Source organism: Phalacrocorax aristotelis, chromosome 2, assembly GCF_949628215.1.
Source record: "Phalacrocorax aristotelis chromosome 2, bGulAri2.1, whole genome shotgun sequence".
Classification (NCBI taxonomy): Eukaryota; Metazoa; Chordata; class Aves; order Suliformes; family Phalacrocoracidae; genus Phalacrocorax; species Phalacrocorax aristotelis.
In genome coordinates this window covers 50,654,993-50,668,427 of record NC_134277.1, presented here as the reverse complement: position 1 = coordinate 50,668,427, position 13,435 = coordinate 50,654,993, and the positions used below count along the sequence as shown (strand labels likewise).

At 38.6% G+C, this 13,435-nt stretch overlaps 1 protein-coding gene across 1 annotated transcript in view; it reads left to right on the top strand.

Moving 5' to 3' along the window:
- Positions 1–13,435, top strand: part of GLB1 (galactosidase beta 1) — a 46,759-nt gene that overhangs the window by 6,671 nt on the left and 26,653 nt on the right. The window contains exons 2-5 of the mRNA XM_075083500.1: positions 4,768–4,937; positions 11,944–12,094; positions 12,393–12,453; positions 13,279–13,373. Coding sequence (XP_074939601.1) covers positions 4,768–4,937; positions 11,944–12,094; positions 12,393–12,453; positions 13,279–13,373 — 477 coding nt within the window. The remainder of the gene's footprint in view (positions 1–4,767; positions 4,938–11,943; positions 12,095–12,392; positions 12,454–13,278; positions 13,374–13,435) is intronic.

Here is a 13,435-nt window from a genome sequence, read left to right as displayed (position 1 = left end):
CCTTTCAGGAACAGATACTATCCTTTCAGGAACACATACTATCCTTTTAGGAGTGGTCATATTATCATTTCATAAGTTTGAGTTCTCCCAATGTAATTTAGATCTTGTGGGTTTTTTTCCTTAACTCCCTCCCTTTGAAGGCTTTTGTTTTATGATTAGTTATCACTTAATGTTTTTTTCTGTGCCAAAACACTTCAAAGCCTTTCCCTGTTTTCCTTTTTTTTTTTAAAGTATGAATGGAAAGTATCCTAGATCAACTTTCTTTTTGATAGTAAGAGGAGTTAACCTTTTCTAAAATCCAAGACAGACATACCTAATTGTCCTTCAAGGCTTTTTCTATACTTCTCCAATTCGATTTGAATGTGCATGATTTAGACCTCTGTTCAGTATTCCAGATGAAAAAAAATAGCCGTGCTGCTTATTTTTTAATTTTCTTGATTTTTTTTTTCTGCAATTTTTTTTGGTACGTCTGTGTGTGTGGAATGTATTTGATCTTCAGAAGTTAACTAAATGAACATATATTTCTTCCTATAAAAGGCCAGTTCACTGTGGCAGGTGGGGTGGAGAGTAAATCGCTGTCAGAATAATAACAGAATAGAATAGTATCATCACTTTGTCAAAATTATATTTATTACATTATATAATCAGTATAGAGTGGACTTGAAAATATGTAAATTGTGGTATAACAAATGCTTTAAATGTTGGGATTTAATAAAACTTCGCTTATCAAGAAAGATGCCTCTAATGACCTTTTATTTTGGACCAATATTTATTGTGGCAGTATATGCTGAATAGTTTTAACACACTAATTCTATTTACCAACAAAAAGCTACTGATAATAAATCTGACTAGTCTTGGAGAATCCTAGGCCACTGCTGCTGAGAGGCGTGGTGGAAAGTGAGAAAGGTAAGGCTAATTTGTCTAATGCCTACTAGGGGGAAGAGGTGCAGGCTGAAAAGATGAGGATGTGATACAGAGAAAAGAACCACTGCAAGGGCAGAGAAAGGATACTAAGTTTTTGGTTTTTTTTTTGGAAGGGGCAGGAGAAAATGAGTGGTTTGAAGTTCTCAATTTTGATACTTAAGCTTTGGGGTAGAGAAAGAGATGTTCTGTTCTTGAATGGTCTACATAATAGATGCTAGAAATCTTCACAGGTGGAGGGGTTCCGTGAGGATTTGTATCCACAGTTGTTTGCTTTCCAAATAAGAAAAATAACCTGTTTTGTGAATTTGGAGAATAAGAGATTCTACCCATTGTTAAATAGTTTTGTGTGTTGAAGCTATGATTTTTTTTTTTCCTATGTTGGGAGATAATGCTCTTTCAACATTTTCTAATGCATGTAAGGTTGCAAAAATAACTTCTTACTTAATTTAAAAAAGGACAAATTCTTTAATTCTTCCCATTTCCCTGTGAGTATGTTCAGAGCATGTAGGATGCAACATTTTACCATTGCCTCTAAGGGTCTGACTTTTCAGCTGGGCTTAAATATGATGTGGTATGAATGAACTGGTATCCTAAACAGTGTAGTTCTTGTGTCTGTTGGATCTGCTTACCAAACTAGCAGACCCACTACCCCATCTTCTAGGGAGATGGAGGGAATTCATTCCTGCTGCATCTTCACAACTGTGAGTATACCATACTGGCAGAGCCAGACATAAATCTATGATGAGATGTGTTTTGTTTTCATTGCAAGCTCTGGTCCACAAGCAATGGGTAGAGACATGCACTGACAATAAAAGAATGTTGAATAATTGATCATGAAGGGAAGTCTGTTTACTAGTGGGCAATGAGTGAGGTGAATCAGAGTAAGTACTATGGAAGCTTCCTCCCTCTCCTTGCCCCCGTAATAATACTGTATCAGGAAGTGTATGTGTAACAAAGGTGATTTAAAATTTTGGTCCCAGCTTTAAAGGTGTGGCCTTTAAATGGTAACCTGTTCGGTGATGATCACTTTCATAATTAATACCTTCTTTTCATTGTCTTAAGAAATTCTTGTTTCTCTGTCAGAGGTGTCTGTCCCCAGAGTGGAGCTATGTAAACAGTTGATTCAATGTTCAGTGTCTCTCAATACTTATCTGCCATAAATGGAGCAAGTGTCTTTTCCATAGGCCTCTTGACATGGTTAGTCTAAGTGAGGGGATTAAAATCCTCTTTCAGAGGGAAACAATTTATTTGACTCTCCTTCTTTATTTCTAGGGATAATGGCATTTTAACATGCTTTATTACTTAATGCTTTTTTTAATATTGCAGAATTGCGTTACTGCACTTGGGTTCTGAGTTTCATTTAGTCACGATCATTTTGAAGCACTGGGTTTTGCATTAATGTAGCAGCTTGTCACAGTGCCCTAGAGTAAAAAAATATCTGAAGAATGTGAAACATCTGCTTGTTGTTCGTTAGGGTGAACGGTTTCCTTAGAGGGTAGACAATTCTGTCCTAGCGCAGGAATGAAGATGCGGGTTATAAATTAAAAACCAGATTTGAATTGAAAGGAAGGTAAGCAGATGGTAGATACCTGTGCTTCCTCTGCTGCAGTACTTTATTTGAGGTTTAACAGCTGGGAGTTGCTACAACATAATTTCCCAGGGAGAATCCCAGCCTTTGAGTTACTTTTGTTCCAGAGCAGTTGGTTTGTATTTCTCAGCTCTGTAAGGGCCTGGTTTTGTGGACACCTGGCACAACCATACCTTTGTTTAGTCAAGATTTATTTCAACTTCCAGGGAACTCTTTCACACACAGAATCACAGAATGGTAGGGGTTGGAAGGAACCTCTGGAGATCATGTTTGTGGGATCAGGGCTTAAATAGCTTCCCCTATGCAGTCCTTTGCAGTTCTCGTTTCCCTGCCAGCGTTAGGCTGTATCTTCTCACCTCTTTTCTTACATGTCTACCACACAGACAATTTCACTTGTTCACTGTTGGCACAACATTTTGGATTGCTATGTGCATTTAAGACATGTCCCACAACTTTATTCTTCTGCGAAGAAATGCCTTTATTGCAGTTGCAACATGCTGTAGACTTCCTAGGGATAAACATGTTTACTCAGCAATTTCATCTTCCAGTTTTCAGGAGAGTGTCGTCTGGCTTGGTTTGGTTTTTTTTTTTTCTTTGTACTATTGTGTGGTCTTGGTTGGCAGCTGTGTCCAATTGTTGGCCAGGAGTCTCAATACTTGCAGCTTTATGGTTATACATGCCTGCTGTATTTAACTTTTTCCATTCCTTTCTCTTTCCCTGTAGCCATACACACAAAATTGTTCAGCAGTTAACAGAAAGAAGTGGTTTAATGGGAATGTTCTTCAAAATTGTGTGGTCTGTTGGTCCCTACTTAACCTCTGGGCAGATTTCCTCAGATGGTAGATGGCTCTCATGTAGTGGGGGTTGCCTGGGCTTGTATGGTAGTCTACGTCTCTCTTGCCTTTCTAATCTCTTTGCTTTTGTTTTGTGTAATCAATTTCCTGATTGCTAAGCCCTCTTCTCAATGTGGGCCTGGCCAAGGCCCATCTTTTCAAGAGCAAGGCCAGTGTCCTTCAACAGCTTTTAATCTATGCTATTGAAAGGTGTGTTTCATTTGGACTCTTATAATGTCCAATGAGGTTTGTTTAGTTGACTTAGGACTTATTTTCTGATAGGCGCAGAGAGCTAACTGATTGCATTTACTGACTGATCATTTTACTTCATCAATCCCTACTGATTTATTGAAGGGATTTTTTTTGTAATGCACTCAGTGGTGACTGATAAAATGCAAGTCATAGAACATGAAGACAAGCAACCAACTATTCAGTGGTGTGTGGAAGACGAAAGTAGTACTGGTGACAGGGATGCCAAAGATACACGGAAGATGCAAGATGTTAAGGTTTGTTTAAAAAAAAAAAAAAAAAAGAAAAACAAAAGCAGGAGGCTAAAGTTTCTTAAATACATAGGGCCAGGCACTTAAAAAAAGTCTTGTTTTCCTTGTTTTTAGCAAGCAAAAGTAGTATGTTGGTCACAGTAGTTTAAAACTACTTGAGGAGTAATCCCATGCTCTTGAAGTTACGGTATTTTTCCAAAGGCTAGGAAGCGTAGATGCTTATTCTTAATTTACCTGCTTCTTTAAGTTCACTGGTTTGGGTGTGCTTAGCTGGAAGAGTATTGAAAGTAGGACTTTCTCCAAAACTGACTAATTTTTAGTGACTTAAATGTATGCAGTTCGCCAGACTGATCTGTCAAACAGTTATATACTTACTAGAAACTAAGCTTTCAAACCTGTATGTATCGGTGCCCTAGAGCAATTAGAATATGGCGTTTGTTCCTCAGAAGCTCTCAGCTGGCTTTTTCTTCTAGACTTGAGTGTGACATTAAGTTGGAATTAGGGTTGTTTTCCAACAGTTTAGTAAGTTGAAGCATTGAGTGTGAAGTGTTGACACTTGCCATATCTCCCCTAATTAATTCCTCATCATTTGCACTGGTGTAAGCAACTGCAAAATGTGTCACTGTAGAAAGATGGTACTATTTACTCGTTAAAAGTGGAGAATGCATGCAGCATGTTTTGGTGTAGTAGTGTCTCCTGTCATTGCTGAGTGATTGGCAGATGTATTATAGTCCTTTGTGTGTTAGGTTCAAGTGGGTTTATATGTAGCTAGTGGAGAGCCAGTCACCATCAGATGTTTTAACATGATTGTACCTTTTATTGTGGACAGCCCACAGGTGTTGTATAGGCTGTTCTTGTCTTTCAAGGCAGAAAGATTATACTGTGGTGTTGTTTTGTTTGTTTTTGGTTTTTTTGTATGCAGAATATACCCCAGAGGAGTTTTGGGATTGATTATGACTGTGACTGCTTTGTCAAGGATGGGAGACCTTTCCGTTACATCTCAGGTAGCATTCATTACTCACGGGTGCCCCGGTATTACTGGAGGGACCGCTTGTTGAAGATGAAGATGGCAGGGCTCGACGCCATTCAAACGTAAGTAGCTGTGACTTTCAAAGTGATTTGTAGTTCTGGGAGATCCATGAGAAGTAGTTAAGTGGAATGCTACCATTGTTACATGTTGTTAATTTTTAAGTAATAGGTAAGAAAGCCCTGGAGAAGTGAAGGGTGGTACAGGATGACCTCTAACAGCATAGAGTGGGACAACTGGGCACGTTATTCCTAACACTACTCCCCCGCTGAGAGGCAACACCTCTTGCTTCACAGCCCAGGGTGCAAATGTGACCTGAAATAAATTGTTGGACTGTGAACTTTGGCAACTGTGAAACAGTTGTATGTTTGCAGCTGCCTCTGCCAAGGGCATCACAGTCTCTGGTCAAAAGGCAGACAAGGTGAGAGGGACAATAACCTCTTAATACAGCCTAGGCTGTATTGCCCTGAAGCCTTGAAAACATTGGCAAAGGCTGCAGTAACATTTAAAGCTATTTCACCAGGGGTGTTAAATTTAGAAAAATGATTGGGAAGTAGGTGTACTACTTTAAAAAAAAAAAAACAAACAGTTTAAACAGCTTTCAGTTACATGTACCAAACCTTTAGTCCATCTTTCTTACCTTTTTTACCTGGTTGTGTACGTATTACAACAGATGAGGTACAGGTGGAAAAAGAATGTAGCTAACACTTACTCTTGCCAAAGCTTCCTTGACAAGGGAAGAAGAGTGATAGAAAAGTATAAGGCACAGTCTTTTCAAGCAATGGTTGTAATTCCCAAACATGTTTGTTTTTTCTTTCCTAAATCATTACAAGGCTTAGAGCTTCCCTTTGAAACAGCCTGCCTGTGTCCTGTGGACTGCCAGACAGTGTTGGTTTTGGCAGCGCAGAGCCTGTAGGCCAGGGCATTTTGCTCAGGGGGAGCATTGCACCATATTTCCTTCTCCTCCCTTGAAATCTGTATTTTGTTTGACCTGCAAGTTGCAGGGTTACCTTGTACCCTTGGGGATGTGATTAGTAAGGGTTAGTACGTGAAGAACAGATGGGAGGGAAAGAAAAGAAGCTGCTTTTTTCAAATTTAGGGTTCTCTATTTTTTGTATGTCTTAAAGATCTTCCCTGTGTTGTGATAACGTGGTGACTTTTTCTTTGGGTGTTTTTGGGGTGTTTTGTGTTTGTTTTCTAATAAAGCAAGCAAGTTCTATCTTCCCCCACATCAGAACAATGGGATTAACCAATACACTTGTTTAGGACAGAGTTGCTGGAATTGCCCATGTAAATATTTTTTGTTGCAATAAAAGTAATCTCAAATGGACCTAAAGATTACACCTTTTGATGTCTGGCTTGGAGATCATCCTGAGTCCTGGCAGCAGCTTTGTGACTCTTGTGACCTGTGTTGTCTCATACTTCCCTTATGTCTCTGATTTATTTTCCTTCTCTTCCCAACGCTCATATATCTTCACTGCCCTCTGTTCACTTCCAGCTTTTTCAAGCAGTCCCTTCCTTTTTTCTTTGAAATCGCCTGGTCATGTCACTGCTGCATTACTGGTCTTTTGAGATAGGAATCTTTTCTTTCCAATTCCCCCATTGCTGTTGAATTGCAAAACTGCTGTGGAGTATTTTTTTTTTCCTGTTGCTTCCTCCTTCTTCCTTTGTAATCTCCCACTAACAAGTTGGGTTTTTTTTATGTGGTTGGTTTGGGTTTTTTTTTTTTACTTGTTGAGATGTCTTATTCTGTGCTTTACTGTTTTGTATTAGTGTCCTTCTGCTGTGCAGGAAGGAGTGGAGATTGTCTTGTGTTGCTGGTGTTAACTGGTCTCTGGTCTTGGGAGGGCTGAGTTGTTTCTCTTCAGGCACAGAAGGCACGGTACAGCTAGGAAGTGTTGCCCAGTGATTGTGACCTGTGGCCTTAGGTGTTGTTGCTGGATCATCCATGACAGATAACAGGTTTTTTAACTATCTCCTTTTCTATCTTGTAGAGCGGACTGGGATTCTTTAACTTTCTCCCCCACCGCTGCTAACCTTTAGGTTTTTTCTACTATGGTGAAAGATAGCTGCTAAATGTGTGTCTTATAAGCAGAAAGTACCCCTGTGCCTTCCATTTTCTACAAGAATCAAATCCATGCATCTTTTCCTTTTACAATGATCTCCCTCTCTTTCTTCCTTGATGCTAAAAAAAAATCCTCAAAACCCCCACCCACCAAACCCCTTTTGTTTTCCTTTGACATTTGTAGATAATCAAGCCTTACTGCTCTTCGTTATTTGAGATAAAGCAATGAATCTTCATGCTACCCCAAACAACTCTGCTGTGATTTTGTATGGTTTTGGTAAAAGTGGAAATTGGTCTGGGTGATTATTTGGTTGTTTTTGTTTTCTTTTCTCTGCTTACTCTCTCCTGGGTCAGTAAAACTATTAGCAAGGGACTGAGATACCAGTTGTGTGGAGTCATTCTGGAATGGGTAGCAGCACTGCCAGACCTTTTGGCAGAATGTGGTAGTTGGACTCACAACCTTGGGGCCACTTCTGAAGACTGCGATTTTGCTGCTTGGGGTTTTTCCCATGAGACAGGGAAGGGTTTTGCTATAATTTGAAATATGGGAGCCTTCTTTGTTCTTATCAAGATGCTTCCAGCGAGGCTTACCACTTCAAGTGAAACAGGATCCCCTTATTAAAGGATTGTCCTCATGAATACCTTATGGTCAACAAAAGCCAGACCTGCTCTCCTTCCTGTTCTCTGCAGCCTCATTTCCAAAAGACTTGCTATGCCTTGATGCATTGTGCAGCTAATGACTGAGTCAGCAGCTCATCTGGGACTCTTGAATGGGTGGAGTCAGTATATGTATACAACCATCTGCACCTGGGAGCATCTTAAGCAATAACAGAATATGAGAAAACAGGTGACAGGAAGCTTGATCTTGCATTACAGCTTAAAATATCAAGGCCTAAACTTTTCAAATAGCAGGTTGAAATTTGATGTTGTGGTTGGTGTGACATCCCAGAAGATAATGGAGGTGTACCTAGGAGCTCCACTCCTGACCTCAGCAAGTAGCATGCAGAGACATCTGGTCACACAAGGGTAGCTGTCCTTGTTTTCAGTTCCTGAACTGTGTCTGCCAACCAGAAATGAATGCTATCAAAGACATCTGGAAAGTACTGAAGTTAGTGTTTTGTTCTGGTTTTTTTTTTTTGGCATGGAGGAAATAAACAATTAACCACTAGATGGGGCTAAATATTTACAGGATTTACAGATCGGTGGGAGAACCCTCCTGGAAGAATCGGCAGTTACATTACAGGATTACAGAAAGTTAAACAATGTTGAGATTTATTTGTTTTACTGTATTTGACTAATGAGCAGAAAACTGTAAACCTGTAGAAACTCCCTCTTTCTTAGAAGGAGCTGCTGTTCAGAATATCAATTTAAAAAAAAGTCACAATTTACTTCTTCTAGTGACTCATAAATGTGTAATTTAACTAGCATGTATAAAATGCTGCTTTATTATTTATGAAATTAGTACAAGCTATTTAACTTTACACTATTTAAAACAAACAAAAAACCAACCAACAAACAAAAAACAAACCAAAACCAAACCCCTGATATTACAGAGAGAATTATCCTGTACATTAAGGTAGTTAAACTGGGGTTTTCTTTGTCTGTTGGCATCTCTCTGAAATAGGAGAGGAAAACTGTTGACTTTTAAAGAAAAGGAAGGTTATAGGATAAAGCTTAGAAATTGTATGTAAATGGAGAGTATTACTCTATTACTAAATACAGAAGAAATGCCACATTTCAAATTTGAGAAAGGAATGTGGCATTCCTTTATAAATTCATTATTCTGTAGCTAAAGCAGTACAGCATTAACAACTGACTATAAATGTGTGTACAGGAATTATACTTGCTAATAATAACAACAATTTCAGTGTAAATGGATTTAATTTGAGGATGTTGTGAGCTGTAGAAAATATACTGGGGATTAAAGTGTATTAGTAACAGTTTTTAGACCAGTGTTTAATATACATTTATATCATGATTCCTTCTGTAAGAAAGCATTTCACGTAAATTTGTTTCTTCACTTTCTTCCCTTCTCCACTAAAATCTGCTCTTTTTCCAGCCTTGTGGGGAAGCATTAGGCAACAGAAAAATCCCTCCAGAAACAGTTTTTTTAATTTATCTTCTTCCATCTTGAATGTAAGGGAGCTGGAAAAAAACCTTTTGTCCTCACCTCAGACACTATTAAGCACAGTTAGACCTTCAGGCTTGTTTCTAGAACAAATTCACAAAATTCTCCAATGAGTATATTTTCATAGCTAACAGCGTATAAGGTGTAGTTAAATTACAGCTAGAATGCTTTTCTCATATTAACCTATAATTTACTTACCAGTTATAAATAACTTCTTTGGTAACCTAAAGAGAAAGGAGTATAAGCAGTTGCTGTCTTTCTGTAGTAGTATTTTAGCCAGTGAGAAACTGTTATGAAGTTAATACCTAGTTGTCTTTATTTAGCTCAAACAGGTGCAGCTCTCTGCTAGAAGTATTTTTCAGTGAATGAGTTGCTACATCAACTTGCCTTGTTAATTCCTCCCAGAAAGAGCTTTGTCTCTTACTGCAATGTCATGTGGGTGATTCATAGTCAGACGGTACTTTTCAGTGGTACCTGCTGACCCTTTTCCTATTAATACCAGTTCCATATGTCTTCTCATTTTGTATTTTTTTCCTTGTCCTATGCAAGAGCAAATTAAAAAGTGATGACTCTTAATTCCTTGTTCATAGCAGACCATGTTGCTCATTAATTGTTTAGAATTTTGATCGTGTTCAGCGATGGATTTGCAGCTGCTCCCTGTTTACAAAGCATGCTGTGCATTACATCACCCAGATGTCAATAAAAGCCTTGGATATAGTTAGACCTACCAAAGAGACTTGGAATACTCTTCAAAATATCCTGTTGCTTTCCCAGCAAATTGTGTGTTATTCTTTTATGATTAACTTTTATTCTATGTTAATGTTATACCAACTAGTCTCTGGGTTTTTTATTTTCTTGTTTGCTTATAGGGATATCATACAGCCAAGTACCACAAGCCTTGCTAAATCAAGACATCACCTTTTTTCCTTTTCTCTAATCCTTTAGGCAACTTTTCCTTTGAACAAATGGAGTTAGGTTTATCTGTCCTTGGCAAATCCATAGCCACATACCTGTGACTTAAAAGAATTCTGTATTTCTAATCAATAGTTTTGAAAACAACAATGCTGTTATGGCTTAGAGCAAACTAAAATTAATCTGCAGTGATAACCTGCATAATGGTGTATGGAACAGGGGAAGCAAGCACAATGTGATGCTCTGGTATTGCCTTCTTTGAGGTAGGTGCGTAATTTGTTTGTTTTAAATAACTGTCTAATTTATCTACTTTGATCTTAAATGGCAGCAATTGGCTTGCTCCTTTGCTTGAAATTTAGACAAAGTACATGGAATTAAATTAATGTCAAATGTATTTTCACATGGTTCATATATTAATTAAGTGCACATTTAGTGTGTCTACAAGTGAGTTAATCATGTGCTTTGGAAAAAATTAGAGCAGGTTGACAAAGAAATATATTACAGAGGGGAAAATCTGCATTTTGATGCCTGAGTGTGTTACTTTGACTCCATCCTGGCATAGAAATTTTAAGCTTTATCTTTTCAAACAGAGGCTTAAGATTTTTGGCATGTTTGAGGCTACAGTATTAACTAATGTTGCTGAAAGTTGACAGCTTTTGTATTTGTCATTCATGTGCATGTATGTCTGTGGTTGTTTCAGTAGTGTGTGCGTGAGGATTCCTGTTTTCTTGCTTATTGAAAGCAGTGTTTTTTGCACTTTCTTTCCCTCTTGGGTACTTCGTACAAAATTAACTCTGGAACATAAAAACAAACCCAGACAGTAAGAAAAGTGTTGCCTGAGAGGATCTTTGCTTGACTAGCCACAGTTTTGGTTTTACAAACTTTTCTCACATTTGTTCTCTCTGGAGCAGTGGCAACAGTTCTCTTAGAGGGATTACAAACCTATGTGCAAAAACAGTAAATGCATGGAGAATGAGTTTTCCCATTCTCTTGAATCCTTGCTCAGGCTGTACTCATCCCAAATTTTAATGTCTGTCTATGCTACGACTGCCACTTAGTACTATCTCAACCTAAAACTTTCATGATGGTCAAGCACAGGCTGTAAGCTACAACTCTACACATAATAGTTAACACATTTCTTTGTCTTGCAACCAAGTGTACTTTTTTCTTTTGTGAGATGTTCTGTGGTGAGGTTGTGGTTTACTATGCCGTGGAAGTAGCAGACAGGTGTTCTCTCAGATGGCTATCTTCTTGTTTGGCAGCTTTATTACTTGATTGAAATGAAGTTTTACTTTGTCCAGGTTCCTGGGCACCTTAGCATCCTCTAACTTGACTGTTCTTCCCATGCTGGTTTTCCAGAACCTGCGTTGCTCCTGGTCAATGAAAGCTTTCAGAACTTAGATGCAATGTCATTTGAGGCTTAGACATTTTTAAGTTCTTTATAGCAGCAGCAGCACGGACCTGTCAGCCTAGCTGGTGTTTCCTGTGCAAGCTGGGTGATCAATTCGCAAAGAATCATGCACTGTTTTGGGCAAGCTTGTTCCTGACTGCCTCCTTCGTGAGTAGTTTACAGTACTCATGTCTTCACAAGCCTCACACCATTATACAACTGGCAGCTGACTTGCTAACATCAAACCTGTCAAGTACTTAGATTTTGGACTAGACATCATGGTTTCAAAATGGCACTACCAAAATCTGTTCATGCATTGATATGGACTCCTGCAGACATACTACAAAGTACTAAGCCTGATTTCAGTATTAATTTTAACACCTTCTGCCATATGAAGTACCTCACAGAAGAAAGGCCCTGGAGTTATGCTTGTATTTTACTGATCTGAAGACCAGCTGAGCAGTACTGGTCTCTGGTGCTCAGCATTCAGATCTCTGGGTGTTTAGTGCAAACAGTTGTTTGGAGTTCTGGCTTAACCTCAGTTTCCTAATGGAAGGTGATCTTCTCTCTTCTTAGGTATGTGCCGTGGAACTACCATGAACCCCATCTGGGCGTGTATGATTTTTCTGGAGACAAAGATCTAGAGTATTTCCTGCAGCTTGCTAATGACACCGGTTTGCTGGTTATCCTGAGAGCTGGACCTTACATCTGTGCAGAATGGGACATGGTACAGCCTTTTGTAACAGTTATCTCACTTCTAGAGTAAATCTGATGCCAGTATTTCTGTCTTAAAGTAGACAAATGTACTTGGTATCCTTGGACAAGACTCTTGGTTTAGTGCATTAAAATCTGTGCGTCCTCACTGACTTCTTATAATGCAAGCTTTTTTCTTTTTTCTTTTTTATTGGGAGTTATTACTTGTAGAAAATCAATCTTCAGGTCTCAGTATATGTTTTGATAAAAGGTTAAATTCTTCTTACATTTCCTAAAAATGGTCACTGAAGTGATTCCCTTTCTTTTCCCAGGGAGGTCTTCCTGCATGGCTGTTGGAGAAGAAATCTATTGTTCTCAGGTCTTCTGATTCAGGTAGAGCCGTCAGAAAGGACTAGCAAAAATACACTTTAGCAGGAAGGTGACTTGCTGTTTGAGGCCATTGCTAGATAATTCGTATTTCAGCTTAAGTGATCTTGTGAGTAAAATATTCAATACTTTCTATTAGATGTGTGCATTCAGGAACTATATATAACAAAGAAATCAGGGTAGATACTTCCCAAGTTATTGACAGGTTTCATGAAAACTGGTGCCAAGAGAGATATCATTCTCACCATTGAGGAAAAGACAGGTAGCTCTTAGCTTTGAGGTTTTTTGGTTTTGCAACAGCCAGCTGGGCACTCACTGTGAGGGTCCCTCCTGGCTGGTCAGTATGCATGTAATTCCAGGACTAGTTACAGCATTCTTACGTGCTACCTAGTTGTGGACCAGACATGGTGGGGTGAGATGAGGCAGATTAATGTGGTTATTGGAGCGTGTATTAGGGGACAAAGATTATGTATCATATCTCACTTAATTTATGCCACAATGAGCAGAACTGATCTATTTAAATAAAATAGCACTCACAGCATCATTCAAATTTGTTTTTCCATTGAAATGTATTAGGGCGATCTGTGTGACACGTGTTGAAGTCTCTCGTCTTTTCAAAGTTCATCAGTATTTAAATGTTTTATATTTTAGTAAACTGTACTGGAAGCTAACGTTTATGAACAAGTATAAGAACACATCAGTTCCTTAAGTGCTGTTCTGTTATACTTTACATATTTAGAACACTATCTAAAAACTAGCCTTATATAATTTAAAACAAAAACTAGAAAAAAGCAGAGAAGTTGTGAAACATTTATGCTTTGTCTATCACAGATTACCTGGCAGCAGTAGAGAAATGGATGGGTGTCCTTTTGCCAAAGATGAGGCCTCACCTCTATCAAAATGGAGGTCCAATCATCATGGTGCAGGTAACTTCCTGAAAATCAAATGAACCCAAGCAGCACGGATGCTTATATTGCTCTTGCAGACA